The sequence below is a fragment of the Pithys albifrons genome, chromosome 19 (assembly GCF_047495875.1).
Source record: "Pithys albifrons albifrons isolate INPA30051 chromosome 19, PitAlb_v1, whole genome shotgun sequence".
NCBI classification, from domain to species: Eukaryota; Metazoa; Chordata; class Aves; order Passeriformes; family Thamnophilidae; genus Pithys; species Pithys albifrons.
In genome coordinates, this window is record NC_092476.1 from 12986096 (window position 1) to 13012270 (window position 26175).

Sequence of the window (26175 nt, forward strand, 5' to 3'; positions counted from 1 at the left end):
GCAGAGGCAGGATAAGAGGCACCAGGCACACACTCAGACCCAGAGTGAATTGGGAGGATATGTTTTTTAATGTGGGGACAACTTGGTAAGGTTCTGGGGTCCTAAACTGGGGAGGGATAAAAGGCCACCTAGGCACAGCTATGGTGGTTTCCCTGGGGCTTGCCTGAGACCCCAGGACCCCTTGAAGGGCCCTGCTTCACCCAGGGCTCTCCTAGGGGCCCTCCCAGGCCTGCTGACCCCCAGAGACCCTCTTAAGCCTCTCCAAGACCCCATGCTGGTCTTTGCTGTGCTCTGGTGATATCAGGGACACAGGGCAGGCTCATTGTCTCCCCCAGGCCAGCACATGGAGTTGGTGGGCAGCATCACACAGCCGCCCGCGGTACTCAAGGCGGCAGTGCAGCCCTGGGGGGATGGATGTCAGCCCCCCCCGCAGCCCCCAGCACCCAGCAGCGATGGTTCCCGTTGAATCATTGTCCCCACCATGCAACACTCCCCTGCCACACAGGTCTTCCCAGCACCCCCCAGCTGCCAGCAGGGCTTCCAGGGCCACCATGGGTGCATCATGGCCACTGCGCCCTGGCCACCCCTCCAGCGCCCAGCCAAGGTATGCTGTGTCCCGCTCAGCGGGGGACAGAAGGGATGGCACCTGGGGAGGGCCACAACCTTCCAGAAGCCCACGGGAGTCCAGGTACCTGCAGGGACATGGGGACACTGAGGTCACTGGTGATATTGGTGGCAGCAGAGAAAACACTGGAGACATGGGGAGTCATCAGGGGCGCAGGTGTCTTTGGGGACATTGGTGCCACCAGACAAGGGAATAACCAGTGACACTGGGGTCACTGCGGTCACTGGGCTATGTCTCTCTAGCAGACCCCATGCCCTCAGGAACCTGTGAGGACAGTGGGAACAGTTGGTACATTTGGGGGGTGGATACAGTGGGGACACCAGTAACACCGGGGAAACCCAAACCCCAGGAACTCTAGGGATGCAGACATCAGTGTCTCTGAGGATGGCACCACTGGTGGGGACACTGGGTGCACCAAGGACAGGATGGGCACTGCCAGCCCTATGGACAGACTGGGCATTAGGGTCAGCATTGACCCCAGTGCAATGCGCTGCCAGGACTGGCAGATAGCCTAGCAGGTACCAGTGATACCAATGGCGCGCTGAGCCTCTCCTAGTATCCTCCCCAGTCCCTCCTTGTGTTTCCAATGTCCCCCCAGGACTCTCCCAGTGTCCCCTCACCGGTGCCAGGATTCCCCAAAGAAGGGCCAGGCAGCAGCATTGTCCTCCACAGCCACACCGGTGCCTTCCACGTAGTCCCATGCCAGGGGCAGGACCCGCAGCAGCTCAGCCCCCCAGCGCTCTGGGGGCTCCCCCCGAGCCCCCAGTGCCCCAAAGAGGGCCACTGCCAGTGCCCCAAGGTAACCTGTAGGGAGAGGGGCTTCAGGGGTGTTCCTGTGTTCCCTCCTGCCCTGCCCCCACCAGGCTGGCACCCACCAGTAGGGTGGTGGTGGGTCATGCGCCCGCTCTCGATGCTCACCCGGATCAGTGTCGGCAGCTCCCAGGCATGTGGGTACCTGTGCTGGCATCAGACAAGTCCCCGCTCCTCTGGTCCTGTATCCCCAGCCTTGTTCCCATTCCCATCCCACCACCCTTGTCCCCACTGCCCTTCTTCCTGCTGTGCTCTTTCTCCCTATTGCTGTGCCTCACCTCCCAGCTCCAGCACTACCATGTCCCCAAACCCCAGGCCTTGTCGTCTCCAGCCCCACCCATCTCTGTATCCCCATTCTCCCTCTAACATCCTCATGTCCCTGTAGCCCCACCCCCATCCCCTCATGTCTCCTTCCCTCCAGCTCTGACACACCCATTTCCCCAGCCCACCCATCCTCATGTCTCCATTCCCCCACCTCTGACACTCCTCACCCCCATCCCCCGTATGTCCCCCCATGTCGCTGTCCCTCCAGCCATGACACCACTGTGTCCCAGGTTTCCACCCCTTCTGACACTCCCACATCCCTGTTCCCACCCCGTCCCCATACCCCCAGGTCTATACCTCCGTCTCCCACCGCCATGTGCCCCCCCGTTTCCCCGTCCCCACCTGAGGCCGATTGCCAGGCTGCGCATGGCGGCCCCGCAGCCAGTGCCGCGGGGGTTGAAGGGGATGCGATAGCCCTCAGGCTCCCCTGGCCGCAGCTGTGAGGTGCCTGGGGGAGCACGGGGGTGTGAGACCTCCTAAGCTCCCCTGCCTCTCCCCGACTCCTTGAACCCCGCTCACCCAGGATGCTCGTGGGTCCAGGCTTGCGTCCCTCCATGTCCCCCATGGCAGCCACATAGCGTCGTGCCAGCTCCTGCAGGAGGGGTTCCCCCTCAAGGCCTGTGTGAGGGGTGAGGACCTCCTGGGTTACCCAGGTTGGCCAGGAGGGGAGGGGAGGGAGAGGCCCCGTGCACCTTCCAAAACTGAAGGGGAAGAGGAAAACCCTCACTTCAACCCCTCAAAAATGGGGGAAAAGGGAAAATCGCTCCACAGACAACCCAAAACTGGAGGGAAAAGGAAGCACTCCCCATGGACCTCCCCAAAAGTGGAGCAGAAGCAGGACAAGTTTTGTGGAGAAATTGGGAATCCTGAGTGCTCCAGTTTGGGTGGGAAAGGGGTACCCTGCCAGATCCCCAAAGAGGAGGGGGAAATGCCCCCTCCTCCAGCCCCCACTACGAGAGGAATGGGCACATAAGAGACAGACCCACACTCCCCACCTGCACCCGCAGAGGAAACGAGGACACACACACACAAAAACCTCATTGGCTAAACCCTAAAAGGGGAGATGAGAGGGAAAGTGGAATTAGGATGCCCCCAAGTCCCCTTTAGGGCTGGTCAGGGTCCCCCCAAAGGCCCCTCCCAGCAACCTTCCAGTTTGGGTCAGCAATACAATGGGGGACTTCCACCTCATGCAGCCCAGGACTATAACAAGGACCCCTGAAGCCCACCCTCAGACCCCACTATACAGCCCAAGGCATAGAACAGGTACCTCCCACCCCCCAGAGGGTATAATGAAGACACCCCTTTTCCCCAGAACACTCCACTGCTAGCCTGGGGTACAGTGGGGACCCCAACCCCAGGCATCCCTCCCCTCTATCTGTGGGGTGCCATGGACTGCCCCCACCTGTGGCCAGGCCCTCGGCGGTGGCAAGGTGCAGGACGGTGTCGTCGCTGACAGGCCACTCAGGGGGCTCAAGGGTGATGGCCGCCAGCCCCCCCAGCTCAGCCAGCTCGGCGTGGATCTGCGGGCCTGAGGTGCAGTACTCCCAGCGGCCTGCCCGGTACCCCAGTGCATCCCCCACCCCACTCAGCACCATGGCTGCCTCGTAGGCTTCCACCGAGGGCACCCTGTGGGGAACAGTGGGTTCAGGGGGTGCCAGCAGTGGGAGAACCTCGGGGCTCCGGCGCACTCACTTCTCCTCCATGGCGGAGCAGCTGGGGATGCCTGTCAGCAGGCTCGGGGCGCAGAGCCAGCGCTGGCTGGGGGCCCTTAAGGGGGCCACAACACCCCAGGGATGGGGGCACGGGGCTGCTGCCCCCACAGCGAGGGTCCCCAGGGGTTTATGGATGAGGGAGACCCAGAGAGAGAGAGGCTCCAAGGGGTCCCAAAGGACATCGAGTGGAACTGAGGGGCTCAGGACAGCTAGACAGGCATGGAGGGAGGTGGTGGAGGGGGGCTGTACCCAAAGGGGGCTGGGGGTACCCAAATGGGCATGGAGGAGTTGGGGGCGGTCAACCTAAAGGGCCTGGGGGACATCCAAAGGGAAATTAGGGATACCCCGAAGGGGCATGGAGGCACCCAAAAGAGCCTGAGAGAAACACAAAAGGAACCTCCACAGAGGCCAGAGGCCTCTTAAGGATTTGGGGCACAGAGGGCTGGGGTTCAGCAGCCCCAGGAGAGAGAAGAAGCATGTCAAAGATGAATGGCTCTACCAAATATTTCCCCATACTTATTTTGCTGTGAAAAGGCAAAAACATGACCATATTTTGGAGCAGTATCTCCCAAAACTGCTCTGGCCTGGGTCCCAAGTGAGACATTCAAAGCACCAGCTTGAATTTCTGAGTGGAGCAGCACAGCCCAGGTCAGGTCCAGGTCGGGGTGACTCCTGAGCTCCAGCACCAGGGTTTTATCTTGGTTTTGCTCCAAATGAGCCACAAATCTTTGTTTTGTTGGTAAAAATCTGGAGGAGGGGGTGGTTAGTATTAAAAAAAAAGGTGAATAATGAGGTTTAAAATCCATTGTCATGTTGCAAAAATTTTGCCAGCACGTGGGGGATAAAAAATTGATGTTTTGGAGGCTTTGTTGTCCACACACATTAAAATGGAGGTGTTGTCCTGCCACATTGTTAAGAGGGGTTTCAGAACCCAACAGAGGAAGCTCTGGAGACTGTGGGCCAGGACACCCCCAAACTGCACAGGTTGGGTCCAGGTCTTCCAAAACCCATCTGTCAGGGACCAAAGCTTGCTCTTTAGGATTCAGCCTGAAAGTTGGTGGGTTCAAAGCTTATTTTAAGCCCCTAAAGATCCCTTTTTAATATGTGCTAACAGAGCAATCTTTTAGAACACAAAACCTAACTTCAGGGTTCAAACCCTCCTTTTCATATCCAAAGCTCAGTTTTTAGGTATAAAATTATTTATTAGAACCACAATTTAAAGAACCTGAGGGAAAAGCAGAAGCCTTGGAAGAAAAATTAGAGCTGGAATTATTATAAGTCTCCAATCCTCCCTAGGTTCATGGTTACCTAGGGAAAAATGAATGACTTCATGTACCTTTGCAATTGCAAGCTATAAAGAAAATATTTTAGGATACAGTATCTGCAATGGAAAAGTTTGGCAATTGTTCAGTGAGAATGTTTAGTCATTCAGACCTGCAAAAACTCCAAACAGGAAATTTTCTGTTAAGTATATGGAAATTACTCCATTAAATATTGCTCCAATCTTACCCTTTTCTATTGTGACCAGTATCAGAGTGCTCTATTTCCCCTGCAGCCAGACACAGGATAAATGAAGTAATTAAGGATTTAGAGCACAGAGGTATTATATTTAGGGCACACTCCCCATACAATTCTCCTGTCTGTTTCTGGATTTTCTATAACAATGAAAGCATTGTATGCATTATGAGGACAAAAAGACCTGGGAATGGCTTGATAGTCATTAACAGGCTTTGCAAATGCTAATAGAAGAGTTGAAAACATATCAGTAATTGGGCCAGTTCACTCCCGTGATCCTATAATAGTTCAATGGCGTTTTGCTGAACACGGGACTTACTGTAATATGTTCCAGGAAGGCCCTCACAGACCCAACCAACCATTAGGATTCAGTTCTACAGCATTAAGAGATACTGAAAAAAGATACTTGAACTGGGAATAGGGATTATTGTCTGTGACCCAAGCTCCTAAACAAGTAGAAAAAATTCAACAGCACCAATCTGTGCAAATCCAAGGTCATTTTAACCTGTTAGCCAGTATTAAGAAGGACAGTGCTCCACCAGATGGGATTGCACAAAGACCAACAGTATATAAATGGTGTGTATGTCTCAGGAGTCACAGATAACTGAAGGGCTGACACAACCTACCAAATGACAGTTAGTTGTGATATAGGTATACTGGTTTTGCAATAGCTGTATAACCCTAGTCCTGTAATTGATGCTCCTGCATGTACATCAGCTCTGAAGTCAACCATGTCTGTTTTACTGATGCCTCAGCCAAACATAACAATGGTAAATGGAAGTATGGAGCAGTTGCTCTTAACCTGCAGATGAAATGAAAGTAGTAGAAGAAGGAATGGGAAGTGCACAGGTAGGAGAGTTAAAAGCTGTGTTTCTGGCAGTAAAAGAGAAAACAAAAACAATAATATATTGATAGTTATGCAGTCTGGGCTGGTGCCACACAGTGGTTGTGTCAGTGGGAAGCATTAGGTTGGCAAGTAAATGGAAAGAAGTTTTTGCAGAAGGAAAATTGGAAGTGGTGGTTGTTACTGGTTCAGTCCTGACCAATCCACATAAGATGGGTCAAAGCTCATGCCAATGATCAGGCCTGACAGACTTGGAACAAGAACGTAGATCAGATGACAAAAATTAAAAAGATAACAATTGATCAGTTGGAAGATTCTCAGCATTGGTATCGATTGGGCAAGTGGTTACACTGTAAAGTGGGGCATACTGGGCAGGAGGCTTTGTTTCTTGCAGCACAAAGTAGAAACTGGCCCTTGTCATGTCAAAAGGGCAGGTTTTCCCAAACCCTTAATGTTTGTCAGTGCCCTTGAAGAATTCACAACAACAATTCGTGGAATAACACTGTTAATAAAATTGTGACAGATTAAGGTTCAAGGATTGCTGGTGATATATGACTGCAAAAGTGTATTCAAAGCAATATACTAATTCAAAGCAATATACAGACAACCTCTAATCCATGACAAAGGCTGGCTTGAGAAAATCATTCAGTGTGCACAGAGTGCAGTTCTTATCCAATGGGCTGCTATCGAGGAGAGGCAGGTTCAGCCCATTGACTGATCCCACAAGTTACGATGGAGCCTTCCCTAAATTCTCCCCATTCTTAGCTCACTTTTATGCTATTTTTTATTCTTAGGTGTAACTTGAGTGATTTTGGTCCTACATCTTACTCACTGAAGGGAAGTTGTACCTTGGGGGCAGGTATCTCAGTGCAGTACCTGAGATAACCTTGAGATGGGGACACACATTTGTCCAAAGACAGATGAAGAGGAGTGTCCATTCTTATGGATCTGGACAACACAACAAATCTCTGGACTTTCTTCAAGGTAGAATCTAAATCATTTATTAATTTTTCAGACTGTGGTAGTTTTGGCTTTAGGCCTCAGTTAGGCCTAAATTTATCAGGCCCAAAGGATCTGACATAGATCAGAAGACACAAGCGTCACATGGCTTGAGCAACCAAAGAGGTATTTCGTATCATCTGATATCATCAAGAAGTGTCAAGGTATAAAGAGAGAGGGAGGAGGAGCTTCTGTCTCTTTTGGTCTTTGCCTCAGAAGGGTGAGGATGCACTGCCCTGCCCTGCTGAGATCAGGCCTTGCCACTCCCCTGCATTTGTGTTATCTAGGGAGGTGAACATTTTCTTGTTAATTTTCTCTTGTCTTTCTGGGAGATTTCTCTGGAAGAGTTTTTCGGACGTTTTGGGGGGGTTGGGTGGCTGAAATCTGTATTATTTTGTGCTGTGACTCGGATGTTATTGTTGTTAGTCTGGTTTTTCTTTTTCTCACATTTGTATATATATGTATTATATCATATTCTGTTTTTAATTTTCTTTCTTTTGTATAATATACTTCAGGTTTTGGGGTTTTTTTCTCTCCCTCCTTTTCCCTTGGCGGGAGGTGGCGGGAACCCTTTCTCTCTACGTTGGGCAGTTGGCATTTTGCCAGCTCAACCCAAGACACAGATAGTAGTGGCTCATACCGGGAACAACCGAGGACCTTGGCTGGCTTCTCGGGAACTTGGCTGTATTCCCAGAGATTGTTTATGTAAACAGCACTAGTTTATCTGCTTGCTTAGAGTGCAGTCTGAAACATAAACGATATGCTTCCCTGCTGCATATATGTATTAATCCTTTTATTGACTGTCTTTTTGAGTTCAGACAGTTTTCCTGTGCCAAGACCTAAGGAACATGAGTATACCTACTTTTCCCTACTTGAGTTTGATTTTGGTTTTGATTTTTATATAAATGACCTCACAGTGCAATTACCAGATCTACCAGTATTTCATCCTAACCCAGTTGCAAACTATGTATTAATGATGTTGTTGGTAGCTAATGCTGTGGTAAATTTATGGAGACTGGTGAATATGATAATGTTTCTGTTGCCTCGTAGTAGAACCAGCCAAACTTCAGGAGAGGCAAAAACCCAAATAGAGGAGAGGGTGGAGACTCAGGTTATGGAAGAAGTAGGAACCCAAACTTTTGAAGACACAGGGACCCAAACTGAGATGAAGGACATAAAGATACCCATTGAGATGAGTACCCAGACCTGTAGGAAGATGCTGAAATGAATTCCAAAACCAGCACTGGACAAACACCTTAAACTCAAGAGACTCAGTTGAAGTTTTAAAAAGCAATTTCTAGTTCTGTTACCCTGCCTGCGTTTCAGTTGTGATGGGTCTTTGTCCACACCCTGCCAGTTCTCTTTGTGTCGCCCAGAGGCCTTTTGTTCTGTTGATGGCCCAGCTATTGGGCAGTGCTCGTCCCCACACAGGTGCTCTGGTGAGGGCTCCTTGGCCCTTCTCCCCTCTCTGTTCTGTTATCCCTCGTGGCTGGGGGGGGCAGTGACAGGGTCCCAGCCGGCCCTGCCCCTGTCCCAGTTCTATTGGTTAATCGACCTTTGACCCTGCCTTTTCCTCAGTTTTCACCCAATCCTGCCAAACCTGGGGACTGCCCCCAGGATTGGACATTACCTTGTGGTTTTTTGAATAAACAGAGGTTTCTCTGCCTTGCAACTGCCTGGAACTCTTGTCTCTCCCTCCCTTCTCTGCCCCCATGGAACAAAGGTGATAGCAGGGAAACCCTTCTCCCTTTCCTTCCACGCCGCACAGAAGAGACCCTTTTTTCTTTAAAACTTATACAGACCATGCAGCCTGAAGTTGTTATTGCTCCCATAGTGAAAAAGAAGTCTACAGGAGGTCTACAGGAGCTGGCCGACTAGACATTTCATTTTGCAATACTTACCAGGACAGGAGCTTTCTTTATTTTTTCTCCAAGTGTTTGGAGCCACATGTGCTATTATAACCAAAAGCCTGTTTAGGATGATTGACTGATCCAGATACAATTCTGCAAACACAAAGAACAGATAATTTAATATTATTAATTTTTTATTCAATCCAATCTCATTTGTGTGATCTTACTGCTGTTTTTCTCCTTCAAGTCCTGTTTACCCAGGAATTCTTATCATAGTCCAAAACTTTCTGTCTTGGTGTATCAGATGTTGCGGCTTCTTGACTTGATTACCGTATTTCTAGCTGTAAAGGCATGTTCTGTCATTTGTTTACCCTCTTGCATTAAGTTGTTTCTATTAGTATCACTCTCAGCCTGGGTTTCCAGTGACATTGTTCAAGTCCACTCTGCTGCAAACAGTCCCGTTCTAATAGGAGATTGTTAGTTCACGTGAAGGACAAAAGATTTAAGAACCGTACACCTTGTCAGTTCTGCTCAAAGCTATGTGTGATTATCAAACTTTCTTTGCTGGAAGGTGTTTAATGAGTACAGAGCAGAGGATGCTAGGGGATTTTTGACAACTATTGGTCTTTTCCTGCATCAATATAATGGTCTCTTACAGCCCCAGAGCCAAGCTGGGGCACAGAAGCTAACAGTAACTGCTACAGGCTGATAGCAAACCCAGAACACAGGGACCAACAGAGAAAGTCTTTAGCTTCTCAAACCAAACCTTCAGGTAAGTAAGGCTTCTGATGCAGCATTAATAAGCAAACTTCCACAAGCATCACTCCAGTATAACACACAGACTGGTCCTTCTCACAGGTGGCATCTTTGTTCTCTCTGCCACGGTCTTTTGAAGGTGCTTATTCTCTCCAACTGTGGAAATAAGGAAACACAGACAAAATCCTTCTACTTCAACGAGTTAAACTTAAACAAAATAAAAGCTCCCCTCTCTCAATTCAAATTCTCCTAAATTTCCCTTGTGATTAAATCTTAAGTTAGTGCCTTGGGTAGTAGGCAAAACTATCTAAGTTGGAGTTAAACTTTTCTTCCTGTAATGTAGCAACGTAGCAACAAAACCATTTCACCACCACCCTCCCCCCTGTTTTCGACTCTGCTAAGCGCCAGCACCAGGGAGGAGGAGGAGGGATACCATAGCAACCACGGACTAGGGAACACCGAATCCCCATCCCTGCCAGGCGGCCAGAGTCCTCCGCGGGTTTGCGATCAGAGCGGCCCCGCGCCTTGGGCTTGTGTAGTGAGCGGGCAAGGCGCTGCCACGGGCAGCCGGGCTGGCCCTGCCCTCCCCTTGCTTCTTTTATGGGTTTTTGCCCTCTTTTTTAGTTTTCACTTTCTTGTGAAACTCCAACATCTTCTTCTCTTTGGGGTTTTCCCCTTAACAGATCACTTCGAACTTTTCCTGGGCGGCACAGGCAAGGCAGCCTTGTGCGCTCTACCAGCACCGGCCGGCGGCTCTACCCACGGGACCCTGGGGGCCCGGACCCAGACCACCCCCTTTTCCAGGAACTGCTGACACTGCTCCCTCCCTCTAGGCTTCTGGACCGGCACCAGTCCTGCAGCCAAGGGGTGCTGACACAAAGCCTCTGCCTCAATCGCCGGGAAAAACGGGGCCGGTCCCTCCCCCGCCGGCTTCTCTGCCCCCCTTGCTCTCTGCAATCCCAGAGCTGGGTGCCGGGAGGTGCCGTGCCCGCCACTACGCCCTCCTTCGCTATGGGAGGGACTGCACCCGCTCGGGAGGCAGTGGCAACTCCAGCACCCCTGGGGCCGATGACGGGGGCGGAGCCAGCCCCCGGGGCAGTGCCCAAGCCAGGGGCGGTCTCCAGGGCTGTGCTAGGGGCAGAGCCTAAGGCAGGGGCTCTTTCGGCTATTTCAGGGGTGGTGGCACTGGTGAAGGAGGCAGCTTCCGCCCCCTCGGTTGCACCCACACCCTCTGCAGCCCCTCCTGCCTCTGTTTCATCCCCCACGGCTCCCCCAGCAGCCTCCGCACCAGCCTTCCCTCACGGCTTCTCGGCCTGGAGGGGGAACTCCTCTCCTGCTGACTGTACTGTCCGAGCAACAGGGAATCTTTCATTATGTTTATGTATTACCAGAACTTTCAGTACTATGCGTGTTTTCTCAGACTCACTGTCCCTTTTGAAATCTGGATTTTCCAACAAAAGGAGAAATAATTCTGCATACGTGATCTCTTTCCACCTTTCTTCTTTTTGTAGGAATTACAAAAGCTGCAACTCTGTTTCACCTTCTGTAATGGTTTGACCCATGGCTTCCTCAGTAACCATTGTATCTAAGGAAGTTACAAGTATTCCACACGTGTCTTCCTCGTAGCAGGGGAGGAGGTGTTTAAATTTGTCTTCTTCCTTCCTTGGCCGAGGAGCTGGTGGGAGGTGGTTGGAGTCTGGTCCCTCTGGTTGTTGGTGGTTCTCCTGTCCTGGGTGAGATTGTTTCATTCTTGTTCCCCTTCCTTGAGGTTTTTAATTGTGTTTTGATTCATTAGGTTTCTTTAGGTTGGGTTGGTGTCTTCCCTATTTTCCAGCTAATCAATCCCCTTTTCTCCCTTCCCCTCTCCCCTGGGGGTGGGATCCTATGCATTGTGTGTAGAGTGTGGTTTGTGAATGTTAGAAAATATAATTTCTTCTTTTTATTCAGTTCAGTTTCGTTAGAGTGCGTTTCTTTTCAGTGTTTTTTTCCTCTTTCCTTTGCTGGGAAAGTTCTGGGAAGGGAAAGGGGGGCCAGTCCAGGGTTGGCAACAACATTTGAGGGCCAAACCTGCGACACCTTCCAAAGCTCCATGCTTGGGCCAAATTCCTCCTCTTATCCTAGTGTAGGCTGGCCACTGAAGGCTGCTTGGTCTAATTAACTCTTTCTTGTTAAATTCTGTTTCCGAGCCAACGAGATAGTCCCAGTGCTGTAATATTAACCCTAGAGGTCAATCTTTAGGGATCCTGACTTGACTGCCGTGCACCCATATTTCAAAGTGAAAAGCAACAACATAGCAGCACCCCAGTACTGCCCTGGAGAGAAGGCGAGGCTTCCCTCTCTCCTACTGCCTTTCTGACCCCTTGTAACCACTTTATAGTTACTGAGAATGGAGTATGGTTTGGGTGAACTACAGGTTTTGGACTCCTGCCAAAACCTACAGGGCCAGATGCAAATTGGACAGCTGCTACTTTTGCCAATTACAGGCTGAATCACAAGAATACAGATACAGAAACAAGAGAAATGAAAGGATTCACAAAAGGCAACTTGAGTCTTTTTGCCTTCAACTTAGAGGATAACCATAAACAATTTTGGCCCAACTTGACTACTCCCAGGTACCGCCCGCGGTACCCCCTCCACGGTACCCCTCTGCCACACCACTGCCGCCCGTGCCGCCCGCGGTACCCCCACTGCCGTTCCCTTCGGCATCGCCGCCGCCTTATCCACAAGAGCGGAGCCCGGAGCTGAGCCGCGGAGCCAGCGCTGTGCCGTTCCCGTACCCACACGCGGCACTGCCCGCTCCTGCTCCGGAAAACCCGACGGAATCACAACAGCCATGGAATCAAGGCTTTTCCACGCTGTTCGTCACCGCAGAAAGCCAAGAAGTCGTCTTTGCACCGCCTTATAACTACCAAGAAACAGCCTATGCACAGCAAATGAGCCCAGAGCCCACCTTTTACCTGCCTGTACCACCGGCTGCCGCTGTAGGAGCGGCCAGACCTCAACAGCAACCCTGGAACCCCACGAGACACGCCGCAGAAAACATCCAGCCATTCCAAACCGTGAGTGACTTTTATTTATATCCTGAATCTGAGAAAACACAATGGGGGGTGCCCTCAGCCGAGAGAGAGATGAGGGAAAGCAGCTTTCCCCCTGTCCATCCACCTTCGGTTCCACTGCTGCCGCCAATGCCGTGCGGGTACCTCGGGGCTGGAGTCGTGCCTCCGCCGCGCTCCCCACCGCCCCGCGGGTACACCGGAGTCGCTCCATTGCAGCTGGAAACTGCCGCGGGAGACATTTCAGCGGGGCTGGAAACCGTGTGGCCAGGAAAACAAAGAGACCACGTGATTGAAAAGCCCACGAAAAGTCACCACGCGGCTGAGCCAAACAAAGAGGCTGCGCGTGCATTCAGCAACGAGGCGCAAGGACCGCCCAACCCCCCTCACTACTGCATGCAAATCACGGCGCATGTGCCAGGCGCGGGTCCCCCGCAGCCCGCAGGGGCCGGGGTCAGCTCTGAATTCGCCTGCCCCTGGGGCGAATCAGTTCCCGCGCCACCCCCACCACCTTCAGCGTGGATCGACTGCGTCATGGAGAGGGGGGGGCCCCACCCCAGTGGAGCAGAGCCAGTGGAGCTCGTTCCATCCCCTGTGCGCCCTCCACAGCGCAGCCATCCCGGGAGCGAGTTCCCACGGCGCCGGGCACGCAAGACCCAAGCTCTGCAGCGCTGGCAGGGACCCTCTCCTCGATAGCCGTGTGCTGCCCACAGCTGCGAACCCCCCGCGCCGGTAGAGACTTCCCCTGTGCCAGCAACCTGGTACCTGCAGCCTCCATCACCGACAGCCACACCCACCGGCTGCATCCCGGAATGGAGAGCAACAGCACAGCCGTTTAAAGGCACGGCACCGAAAGAAAAAGAAGCCTCTGCTTGGAACAGGGTGGGGAGAGCTGGGAATCGCAATGCAAATAACTTAATTTCAAAGCTTTCTGATACCCAGGTACCAGATTCTGCAGATGGAGTCACAGCGCCACCTCGCGACCTTCGTTTTAATAGCCAACAGAGATATAAAGGTTTAGCTGAAGCTGTAATAAATTTAGGTATTCAGCTACCAATAAGTGCACCAGTGATTACCACTGCCCAGAGTCCAAAATGGGAAGCACTGGATTGGAAGCTTGTGCAAAATATACGATCTGTAGTAATGCAATATAGTTATGATAATGCCTCGGTTAAGAACCAAATTTCTGCTTTTATGAAATATAACAATTTGGTTCCTGCTGATATAAAGGCTTTAATGGAGTTTATTCTACCTCCTACTGCTTATATGGTATTTCTACAGAAATGGAAAGAGCAGTTAACAGAGGAACAGGCAAAAAATATACACTTAGAAACTGAACATCCCTTAAGATTAGCATCTTTAGACCAGCTAATGGGATCAGGAGCTTACGAAGACCCACAAACACAAGCTGCATTACATTTTCATATTTTGCAACAGTCAAAGAATGCTGCTTTGACCACATTCTCTAATCTGTCTAAGAAGGGAAAACCTTCTCTACCTTATATGCAAATAATGCAGAAACCTGGACAGACATTCATGGAATTTGTAGATAAAGTAACAGAAGCTTTGGATGCTGCTCCAAATACTACCCCTGACATTAAACCAGCCTTATTGAAAGATCTGGTAATTAATAATGCCAATCCTCAATGCAAACAGCTCATAGCCTCTCTACCAGCCACAGCTACTTTGGTACAGTTAATTGAAGCCTGTGCCAGATTGCCCTGGGTAGAAGAGGAGGAAAAAGCAAAGCTACATGCCTCTGCCCTAGCCACAGCTCTTTGCAAACAATCCACGCAAAAAAAGGGGGAAAAGACCCTGGAATTTAACAACAAAATCTTGTCCAGCACAACCAAAATATAGCAGAACTCAAAGCTTCACTGGAGAATGTAACCGTTGTCACAGGCTTGGTCACAAGGCCCAGGATTGTCATTCTAAATATAAAAAGGATGGTACTCCTCTAACAAACATGGGGTGGGGAGCTGGGCCTCCAAAAAACCAGAGGGGCTGCAGGCCATGGGGCGCAGCCAGTCAAAAGCTCATGGAAACTGGAGCCACGCTGCCTTCCCCATATGGCAACCACAACCACAAGCAGTAGTAGCCTAGGACTAGTCGTTAACTGTCCAATCAAACAAGAACAGTCCAGTTCAAGAGCATGTCGTTTAGCCTGTATTTTGAAATTCTGTTAACTTTCAGTTAAAGTGCAGTTTTGAGCTTATTGCACTGCCAAGTTGCCCAGCAGGCTGTAGGGATAAGGACACCTGTCCCCACAGCTGCTGAACATTTTCTGCAGAATGTACGTGGTTATGTTTAGCCTTTGTGAATTTTCTCTGCGAATTCACACTTGTTTGCTGCTTTACCAAGAGTGTATAAGGACTAAAAATCAAAGCTTCATTCTCAAACCTCTGTGATGGCCACACAGAAGTTCTGAGAATGGACCTTGAACTATTGCATAAGGAGATTTAGTTCAGCTGGACTGAACTTGCTTCTTTGCTAAGTGAAGTCACTCTGCACTCTTGGACACTTTGCACAAAATTTAATAAAATTCGTAGTTTGTTTACAGTGGTCTGTGCGGTGACGACTGCACAGGAAGGACCACAATTTCACACGTGAAAGAAAAGTTTCTTGTTTTGCACTAGTTGTAAGTTTGCAAATTCCAAACATACGTGTCTCAGTCATGTATTAGTTTGTGTTAGTTTACAAAGGTTACTGTACCTCCTTCCAAAAGTCTATTTTGAAAAGAGAGGGGGAGGTAGGGATGGGTAACCTGCAAATACCCTGTTAAGTCTTGAATTAGCAAAATTTAAGACTTTCAAAATGTTATTTCTCAATTTTCAAAATTTTCAGCCTTTCTGTTACAATTTCCCCATTGGATGAGTTAGCTAAGAAGTTATGTGTATTATGTTGTTTGCATTTTTGCTTTGTTCTTTGAAACAAAAGGGGGAGATGTTGCAGCCCCTGATTCAGGTGGGTCTGAAGGACCACCTTACAGGTTTCATTTTCACCTTAAAAGGACATGTTTCCAGCCTCAACCAATTGGAGTACCTGGGGCGGGGTCACTTAAGATCACATATATACCTGTGTTTTTGAATAAACTTTGGATTAGCTTGAACATCATATTGATGTGTGCAGTCTCACCAGAGCTCGGTCTGCAACAGTGGGGGTTGTTGTTTTTTCTCTGTGGTGTTGGGGAAGTGGTTTGCTCTGGTCTGTTTATAGTTATACCTATACCTACATATATATATATTTATAACAGCTGGGGACAGTTATCCTTCTTGTATTAAAATTACTTATCTTAAATTTGATAAAGAGTGGCGTGGTTATTGTGGAGAAGGGTCCCCTCCCAATTGTGGATAAACATTTTGGGTTTTCCCCTCAAACCAAGACACCCCCCCAATGTCCCCCAGTGTCCCCCAATGCCCCCCAATCCCCCCCAATGTCCCACCCAATGTTCCCCCAATGCCCCTCAATGTCCCCTAATGTCCCCCAATCCCCCACAATGTCCCCCTAATGTCCCCCCAGTGTCTCCCCCCAATGTTCCCCCCAATGTCCCCCAATGTCCCCCCAATGTCCCCCAACCCTCCCCAATGTCCCCCCAATGTCCCCCCAGTGTCTCCCCCAATGCCCCCCAATGTCCCCCAATGTCCCCCCAATGTCCCCCAGCCCTCCCCAATGTCCCCCCAATGTCCCCCCAGTGTCTCCCCCAATGTCCCCCCAATGTCCCCCAATGTCCCCCAAACCCCCCCAATGTCCCCAAATCCCCCCAATGTCCCCCAACCCCCCCAATGTCCCCCAAATGTCCCCCCCAATCCCCCCCACTGTCCCCAGCTGCCCCACCTGTGCCCAGGTGCCTACCTGGTGCCTCCAGCAGTCCCTCCTGTCAGGGCAGGTGCCACTCTCGGTGTTGTTCTGGCACGGACAGCCCGTCCCATCCAGCTTGTTACAGGTGTCGGCCCGGCCGTTGAACTGGCACCCGTGGGGGGGGGCACAGGTGGCACACCTGGGGCAGGGGACACATCTGGGGGCACACCTGCCACACGTAACACAGATGGGGGCACACCTGGGGCACACCTGGCTCACACCTGGCACAGGAGGCATACCTGGGGGCACACGTAACACACCTGTGGGCACACCTGGGGCACACCTGGCACAGGTGACACACCTGGGACACACCTGGCACACCTGGCACAGGGGGCACACCTAGCACAGGGGACACATCTCAGACACACCTGGGGGCACACCTGGCACAGGTGATGCATCTGGGACACACCTGGCACAGGTAACACACCTGGGGGCACACCTGGGGGCACACCTGGCACAGGAGACACACCCGGGGGCACACCCGGTACAGCTGGCACAACTGGCACAGGTAACGCATGTGGAGGCACACCTGGCACAGGGGACACACCTGGGGCACACCTGGCACGGGGACACACCTAGCACAGGTAACACACCTGGTGCAGGTGCCAGCCAGCAGGAAGTACCCAGGTTGGCACGACTCACACCTGGCACGGGTGCCCCCTCACCTGGTACAGGTGCCATCCAGCAGGAAGTACCCAGGTTGGCACGACTCACACCTGGCACCTGTGCTGTGGTTCTGGCAGTTCACACAAACTGCCTCGGCCTCGCTGGGACCCTCCAATACCCAGGTGTGGATTTGGCACAGGGGGCACAGGTGGGCACAGGTGTGGGGGGACACACCTCCCAGGTGCCCCTCACTCCCCAGCTGTGCCCCCCTCACCCCAGGTGCCCCCCAGGTAAGCCCATCCCTCCCAGGTGCCCTCCAGGTGCTCCCCAGGTGTTCCCCAGGTGTGCCATCCCCTCAGGTGCCCGCCAGGCCCCCCTGGCACTCACTAGGTATGCCCCCCTCACTCCCCAGGTGCCCTCCCCAGGTGCCCCCCAGGTGTTCCCTCCCCCCAGGTATGCCCACCCCCCCCCCCCAGGTGCTCCCCAGGTGTGCCATCCCCCCCAATGCCCCCCAATGGCCCCCAGATGCCCCCTATGCCCCCTGGGCACTCACCCGGTGTGCCATCCTTTCCAGGTGCCCCCCAGGTGTGTCCCCACCCAGGTGTGTTCCCCTCAACTCCCAGGTGCCCCCCAGGTGTGCCATCCCCGCAGGTGCCCCCAGATACCCCCCAGATACCTCCCAAATACCTCCCAGCTCCCCCCAGATGCCCCCCAGGTACCCCCCAAATGCCCCCCTGGCACTCACCAGGTGTGGCTCCAGTAGGTACTTGTCGGGCTGTGCCCAGGGCCCCCCTAGGTGCCCCTCATATCCCCCCCAATGCCCCCCAATGCCCCCCCAGATACTCCCCAAATGCACCCCAGACCCCCCCAAATGCCCCCCAATGCCCCCCAGGTGCCCCCAGGTGTGCCATCCCCCCCAGGTACCCTCAGATACCCCCCATATACCCCCCAGACCCCCCAAATGCCCCCCAGTGCCCCCTATACCCCCCAGATACCCCCCAGATACCCCCCAAATGCCCCTCAGACCCCCCAAAATGCCCCCAAACGCCCCCCACGCCCACCTGGCACTCACCCATGTGGCTCCAGTGGGAACCTGTTGGACTGTGCCCAGGTGCCCTCCAAGTGCCCCCCATATCCCCCCAATGCCCCCCAATGCCACCCAGGTACCCCCCAGGTGCCCCCTGGGCACTCACAAGGTGTGGCTCCAGCAGGTACCTGTTGGGCTGTGCCCAGGTGCCCCCCAGGTGTGCCATTCCTCCCAATGCCCCCAATGCCCCCCAATGCCCCCCAATGCCCCCCAGGTACCCCCCTGGCACTCACCAGGTGTGGCTCCACTGGGTACCTGTTGGGCTGTGCCCGTGCCTCCCAGGTGTGCCATCCCCCCAGGTGCCCCCCAGGTACCCCCAGATATTCCTACAGACGCCCCCAATGCCCCCTAATGCCCCCAAATGCCCCCCAGGTGCCCCCCAATGCCTACCAAATGCCCCCCTGGCACTCACCAGGTGTGGCTCCAGCAGGTACCTGCAGGCTGTGCCCAGGTGCCCCCCAGATGTGCCATCCCTCCAGGTGCCCCCAGATACCCCCCAGAGAACCCCCGATGCCTCCCAGACCCCCCCAAATGCTCCCAATGCCCCCCAATGCCCACCAGGTGCCACCCATACCCCCCCCCCCCCCGACTCACCAGGTGTGGCTCCAGCGGGTACCTGTCGGGCTGTGCCCGTGCCTGCTGCAGCTCTGCCCGGCTCAGACACACCTGGGCACGGTGGTGGCAGAAGGAGCTGCAGGGCCGGCAGGTGCCCCCCGAGAGGGCGGAGCCCACAAAGAGAGGCTGGCACTGCTTGCACTGTGGGCCCTGTGGGCACAGGCGGGCACCAGGTGAGCCACAGCTGGGCACCAGGTGGGCATCCAGCCTGTCCCTGACCATCCCTGAGCTCATAGGTGGGCACAGGTGGGCATCTGGCCCCTCCCTGAACTCACCTGGGCACCCTTGGGAACACCTGAGACCGTCCCTGGCACTCACAGGTGGGCACAGGTGAGCCCCAGGTGGACATCCGACCCATCCCATCCCATCCCTGCACCTCCCTGCGGGCACAGGTGAGTGCCAGGTGGGTACCAGGTGGGCATCCAGCCTGTCCCTTACCCTCCCTGAGCTCATAGGTGGGCACAAGTGGGCACAGGTGGGCACCAGGTGGGTATCCAACCCAGCCCTGACCCTCCCTGAGCTCAGCTGGGCACACCTGGGCACACCTGAGACCCCCATGCCCTCACCTAGCCCCCCCAGCCCCTCCCTGGCACTTACAGGTGTGCCCAGGTGAGCTCACCTGGGTGTTGTTGTGGCACCTGAGACAGGTTTGCCACCCCCAATGCCCCTCCCTGAGCCCCCCATGCCCTCACCTGGGCACATCTGAGCCCCCTCGGAGCCCCCCATGCCCTCACCTGGGCACACCTGGGCACACCTGAGTGCTGTGCCACTCACCTGGGTGTTGTTGTGGCACCTGAGGCAGGTGTGGTGCCAGGCGGGGCCGCCGCACTTGCTGTGCCCGTTGCACGCTCAGGGCACACCTGGGCACAGACCCCCATAACTGCCTCATAACTATCCCATAGACCTCCAGAACTGCCCCATAGACCCCCAGAACTACCCCACAGACCCCCAGAACTGCCCCATAGACCCCTAGAACTGCCCCATAGACCCCCAGAACTACCCCATAGACCCCCAGAACTATCCCATAGACCCCCAGAACTGCCCCATAGACCCCCGTAACTGCCCCATAGACCCCCATAACTGCCCCATAGACCCCCCAAACACTCCCATAATTGCCTCATAGCCCCTCATAATTCCCCCAAACTGCCCCATAGCCACCCATAACTGCCCCCTAACTGCCCCCCGGGGGTACCTGTCCTCTTGAACTGCCTGGTCCACATGCACCTGCCGGCCCTGGCACACCTGGCACAGTCGGGGGCGGCACAAGAGGCCTCGGAGCAGTTTTGGGGGACGAAAATCTCGCGCTGGTTGATCCGACAGCAGGAGCCCCCAGCCCCAATACAGGCCCCCTCGGGGCAGTTGGTGCACCACTTGCGGGGGGGAGGGGCTGGGGGGGCAAGAAAAGGGGTCAGAGGGGGGTCCTGGGGGGTCTCATGGGGGCTTGAGGGGTCCTGGGGGCCTCCTGGGGGTCCTGGGAGATCCCAGGGGGCATTTGGGGGTCTCAGGGGGGCCTCAGAGGGGATTGGGGGTCCTGGGCAGTATTTGAGGGGTCTCAGGGGGGTCCTGGGGGGTCTCAGGGGGAGGGGGCACGGGGGGAGGGGCGAGCACCCCAACCTGGGGGGGAGGGGAGGGTCATTTGCATCTCATTTGCATCTCATTTGCATATCAGGGACCCCCAAAATTCCCCCAAATTTCCCCAAAACCCCACAAAAATATTCCCTTCAGAAATTTCCCAAAATTCCCCCCCCCAAAAAAAACAAAAAATCGCCCCCCAAACCTCCTAAATCCTCCCCAAAATCCCCCAACAATCCCCAAAATTACCCAAAAAATCCCCCCCAAAATTCCCCCAGAAACGCCCAAAAATTCTCCCCAAAAACCTCCAAAATTACCCCCAAAATTCCCCCAAAATCCTCCTCAAAATTCTCCCCAAAATCCTCCCAAAATCCCCAAAAAATCCTCCCAGAAACCCCCAAATATTCTCCCCAAAATCCCCCAAAATTCCCCAAAAAATCCCTCCAAACCCCCCCAGAAACCCCCAAAAATTCTCCCCAAACTCCTCCAAAATCACCAAAAAAAACACCTCCAAAAATAAAAAAAAATTCCAAAAAAAATCCCCCAAAATCCCCTCCCAAAATCCCCCTCAAAATCCCCCAAAATCCCCCCCAAAAATTCTCCCCCAAATCCCCCCAGAAACTCCCAAAATCCCCGCCAAATTCCCCCCAACTGCCCCCCAGACCCCCCCAAATCCCCCCCACATTTCCCCAAATCCCCCCAGACCCCTCAACCCCCCCCAGTTCCCCCCAGACCCCCCAAAATCTCCCCAAATCCCCCCAACCCCCCCCCCCCAGACCCCCCTAATCCCCCCCAGCCCCACCTTGTCCTCTCTGGGCAGGTGTCAGCAGGTGCCAGGTCTGGGGGGCAATTGCGGGTCAGTAACAGGGGGTCAGGGGGGCAATTGGGGGTCAGGGGGGCAATGGGGGGGCCTGGGGGGGCAATAATGGGGGGTCGGGGGGAAATAATGGGGGGTCAGGAGGGAATAATGGGGGGTCAGGAGGGTAATAACAGGGTCAGAGGGGCAATTGGGGGCCTGGGGGACAAATGGGGAATCCCAGAGGTGATTTTGGGGCAGTTTTGGGTCAATTTTGGGTCAATTTGGTGTCAATTTGGGGGCAGTTTTGGGGAATTTTGAGTAACCTTCAGTCAGTTTTGGGGCAGTTTTTGGTCAGTTTTGGATCATTTTTGGTCAGTTTTTGGGTGATTTTGGGTCATTTTCAGTCAGTTTTTGAGGCAGTTTTGGGGTGATTTGGGGGCAGTTTTGGGGCAGTTTTGGGGTGGTTTGGGGGCAGTTTTGGGGTGATTTAAGGGTGATTTTTGGGTGATTTTGGGGCAGTTTTTGAGCAATTTTTGGGGTGATTTTGGGTCATTTTCAGTCAGTTTTTGGGCAGTTTGGGTCAGGTTTTGGAGCATTTTTGGGTGATTTGGGGGTTATTTTGGGTCAGTTTGGGGTTCAGTTTTGGAGGTGATTTTTGGGTGATTTTTGGTCAGTTTTGGGTCAGTTTTGGATCATTTTTTGGTCAGTTTTTGGGGTGATTTTGGGTAATTTTCAGTCAGTTTTTGGGGCAGTTTTGGATCATTTTTGAGCAGTTTTTGGGGTGATTTTGGGTCAGTTTTTGTGGTGATTTTTGGGTAATTTTCAGTCAGTTTTTGGGGCAGTTTTGGGGCAGTTTAGGATAATTTTTGGGCAGTTTTTGGGTGATTTTGGGGTGATTTTTGGGCAGTTTTGGGGTGATTTTGGGGCAGTTCTGGGAGTTCACAGGTGTGGTTTAGGGGGGGGAGTCTCACCTGGACCCTCCTCCAGGTGAGGCTCCCCAGGTGTAACACCCAGGGGTGATTTTGGGGCAGTTTTGGGGGGTCCCAGGTGTGATTTTGGGTCAGTTTTTGGGTGATTTTGGGTCAGTTTTTGGGGTGATTTTGGGGCAGGTTTTGGGCAGTTTTGGGGGCATTTGGGGGCAGTTTTGGGGGGGTCCCAGGTGTGGTTTGGGGGGGGATCTCACCTGGACCCTCCTCCCTCCTCCAGGTGAGGCTTCCCAGGTGTAACACCCACGTGTCATTGGCCACGCCCCCCGCCGTCAGCCCGCCCACCAATAGAACTCGCCCTGCCCTGGGAGGGGCGTGGCCTCGTGTGGGTACCGGAGGCGGGGCAGGTGGGGTTGGTGGGCGGGGCCTGGAGGGTTGGGGGCGTGGCCAGGACCCAGCAGGCTCCGCCCCTGCCAACACCTGAGTCCAACCACGGTCAGGGATGGAGAACCTGGGGGGTCACAGGGGAGCTATAGGGGGGGTTGGGGGGGGGAGTTGGGGGGATTTTTTGGGGTCTGAAGGGAGTCTGTGGGGGGGGTCTATGGGGGGTCTATGGGGGCGGTCTCTCAGGGTGTTCCAGGGGATAGGGGGGATATGGGGGGGTCTGGGAGGTATTGGGGAGTCCAGGGGGAATCAGGGGGGGCACAGAGGGGTCGGGGGGCATTTGGGAGGGTCGGGGGGTTATGGGGAGTCAGGGGGGTATTTAGGGGTGTCAGGGGGTTTTCGGGGTCTCTGGGGGGTCTGTGGGGGTCTATGGGTCTGTGGGGGCTCTATGAGGGTCTATGGGGGGCTATGGGGTCTGGGGGGGTCTATGTGTGGTCTGTGGGGGTCTATGGGGTTCTATGGGGGTCTATGGGGGTCTGTGGGGGGTCTATGGGGGGTCTATGGGGGCTATGGGGTCTGGGGGGGTCTATGTGTGGTCTATGGGGGGTCTATGGGGTTCTATGGGGGTCTATGGGGGTCTGTGGGGGTCTATGGGGGTCTGTGGGGGGTCTATGGGGGGCTATGGGGGTTCTATGGGGGTTGGGGGGTGTCTGGGTGGGTCAGGGTGAGTTAACCAGGTCAGGGTGGGTTAACCAGGTTAAGGGGGGTTCCCACTCACCTTTAGACACTGCCCAGCAGCCCCTGGGTCAGGCTGAGGCCCCCCAAAAGCCAAAGGGTCTCGTTGGGACCCCAACCAAAGAGTGACCAAAACGACAAAGGAACCAATGGGAGTCGTCCTGGGGGGCACTGGGGGGGGGGGGTCAGGGTGGGCACTGGGTGGGTCAGGGGGGGCATTGGGGGGCACTGGGGGGCATTGGGGGGGTCGGGGGGGATTGGGGGGCACTGGAGGGCATTGAGGGGGCATTGGGGGGGATTGGGGGCATCAGGAAAGGGCTAAGGGGAGGCATTGGGGGGACATTGGGGGGCACTGGGGGGGACATTGGGGGGCACTGGGAGGGACATTGGGGGGGATTTGGGGGCCCTGCCCCACACTTGGGGGGCACTCACGGCATTTGGGGGGTCCCCCACCAGGCTCTCCCACACTATGTGCCCCGCCCCGAGGGGGGTGGAACAGTTGGGACCCCCAAAACCTTCGGGGCACCAACAGAGCCCTCGCGTCCGAAATGGGGAGGGGGCGCGGGGGGGGGGGTGGGATGGTGAGACTCCCAAAAAAAGAACCCAAAGCCCCCCAGAAAAGAACCCCCCAAAAAACTACAAATCCCCTCAAATCCTCCCCAAAATCCCCTTATGGACCCCCCAAAGACCCCATTGGACCCCCAAATCCCCCCCAACACCCCCCACCAAATCCCCTTTTGGACCCCCCCAACTCTCCCCCAAATCCCCCTCTGGACACCCCCCCTTCCCCCCAAATTCCCCCCAAACCCCCTCTGGATCCCCAACTCCCCCTAACTCCCCACCATTCCCTCCCCAACTCCCCCCATCTCCCCTCAAATCCCTCCAAATCCCCCCCAACTCCCCCTTTGGACCCCCCCAAATCCCCCCATAAACCCCCAACTCCCTTCCCATCCACCCCCCAATATCCCCCCAATCCCCCCCAAGTCCTTCCCAAACCCCCTCCCCATCCCCCTTGTGAGAAAAATCTCGGCTCGAAGAATTTTTAGAGACGAGTTGAAGGAGCAAAGCAAAATAGGGTTTAATGGCCAAACTGCACACACAGGGTGCCTCGCCACAGCGAAGTCGCCGGGGAGCACCCCGGGGAGGGGGAGGTCACCCCCATTTATTTCCTTCACGCCACGCCCTCTTCCCTCCCCTCCAGGAGTCCATCCCTCCGTAGTCCATGTATGGTCCCGTGCACGCTGATTTGAGGTTACTCCATCACTTCACTTCTTCACTGCCTTCTTTGGGCAATTTCTTGCTGCATCATCAACGCTGATTGGCCCATCCAGTCGCCCTATCAGGCCCTACCACCGTCCGCAGGCCCTGACAACAGCCCCCCTTGCTGAGGCTGCTGCCTCACAGACTGCCCACCAAATTCACCTGTCTGACCTGCATGTGGAGAAATCCCCCCCTTAAAGGGCCATTCCGCTTTTCCAAAAAGCAATTAACACAGAACCTTTTAATTCAACTGTTCAAATCAACCAAAACCCCTTCCTTCCACACCTCCCACAACGAACCCTCTCTTTTTATTTCTCACAAATCCCCCCTTTTTCTTTTCATCCTTGGGTTTGTTGTGGGTCTCGGAGTATTAAACTTCATTTTCACACTTCTGCCTCTCATCTTCCCACACTTTGAGAAGTTTCTCTGCTCTTTTCTTTCCTTTTGGTTGACCAGTCTCTGCCTTCAGGATTTCCGGACCTGGGATTCCGCTGAGCTTTTGGCCATCGTGGCCACCTGTGTGCTGGTTTTGTCTTTTGTTTCTTCTGCTTCACTGTTCTGGTAAGTGAACCAGCAGAACTGTTCTTCATTCTGCGAACATTCCAATTCAGGCTCGTCTCCAGGTTTAGGCTCCAGATTTCCAGCCATCCTATATTGAACATTCCCTCCTCACACCCAGCCTTCAAGTGTTGATCATAACAAGACCGGCTTATGTGGGGGTGTGGGATTTAAAGGTTTTCACTACCCCGCCTTTATAATAATAACACCGGTGACATTTTCCTACGGTCACTCAGAAGATTCCAGCTAATAACACTGATGATACCAAGAGTTTCAAAGGAGGTCCGGTATGACATTCCCTTCCGCCTACCATGGCTATTGGGTTGCCTCCAACACCAGGTTCAGGTATCTTCTTGCGGCAAGGGGAAGAGGTCAATCCGGTCTTGCCCTCCCTCCTCGTGGCCGAATTAAGTAGGTTTTCCGGGGTAGTGGATGCCTTTTTACCTTTGCATCGCAATCTTTCCACGTTGTTTCAGCCGAGATCTCTTGTCTCACTCCTTTGGTTTGTCACCTGTCAACTACAGAATTCTGGTTAGTCTTCAGTTTTATTCACTGTGGGGTTTACCAGACCTTTAACTCTAGTATGATGAGTCCATCCCTTCTCCTTGGTCCTTATTGCTGTTTCAGTTGGTAACAATACCTCATAGGGACCCTCCCACCTGGGCTTCAAAGGTTTTTTCTCCCATGCTTTTATCAATACCCAGTCACCTGGTTTCACTCTGTGCACCTTACCCTGCACCAGCACAGTCTGAGGCAACACACCTTGTTCCCGTAACTTTTCCAGTCTGGTTGATATCATCTGGACATATTCTTTCAAATACTTTTCTCCAAGTTCTAAGCTGGGTGTTCTCATCTGTCCTTACACCAGAGGGTATGGCATACTGAACAGCATCTCATACGGAGAGACACCGAGGTCTTTTCGAGGCGCAGTTCTAATCCTGAATGATGCCAAAGGGAGGCATTTTACCCAAGGTAACCCAGTTTCCATCATCAGTTTAGTCAGGGTATTTTTCAGTGTTTGATTCATTCTTTCTACTCTGGCAGAGCTCTGAGGGTGCCAGGGAGTGTGATGTTCCCATCTAGTTCCCAGAGCTTCACATAAGGCTCTCAATGACTTGGCTACGAAGTGCGGTCCTTGATCAGAATCCACAATCTCCGGTGGCCCAAACCATGGAACGATTTGTTCCACCAATATCTTTGCAACCGTTTTAGCATCCGCTTTCACCACGGGGTAGGTCTCCACCCAACGGGTCAAATGGTCCACAATAACCAGTAGATGCTTCCACC

General features: G+C 53.7%; 1 protein-coding gene across 4 annotated transcripts; it reads right to left on the reverse strand.

Annotated features, from left to right (window-relative positions):
- Positions 1-49: 49 nt before the first annotated feature.
- On the reverse strand, positions 50-16358 carry LOC139680705 (ADP-ribosylhydrolase ARH1-like). Of its 4 annotated transcripts, none has more exons than XM_071573583.1 (8): positions 16341-16358; positions 9446-9591; positions 8731-8832; positions 2279-2377; positions 2102-2207; positions 1501-1580; positions 1246-1429; positions 50-692 (listed from the first exon to the last, which is right to left on the reverse strand). In XM_071573583.1, exons 2-8 carry the CDS (start codon positions 9498-9500, stop codon positions 320-322), a joined length of 999 nt encoding a protein of 332 aa, XP_071429684.1. In that variant the 5' UTR covers positions 9501-9591; positions 16341-16358; the 3' UTR covers positions 50-319. The 4 variants fall into 4 exon arrangements, with proteins under 4 accessions (XP_071429684.1, XP_071429683.1, XP_071429682.1 ...); XM_071573582.1 differs by lacking the exon at positions 16341-16358 and adding an exon at positions 13254-13347; XM_071573581.1 differs by lacking the exon at positions 16341-16358 and adding an exon at positions 10724-10765.
- Positions 16359-26175: the final 9817 nt, after the last annotated feature.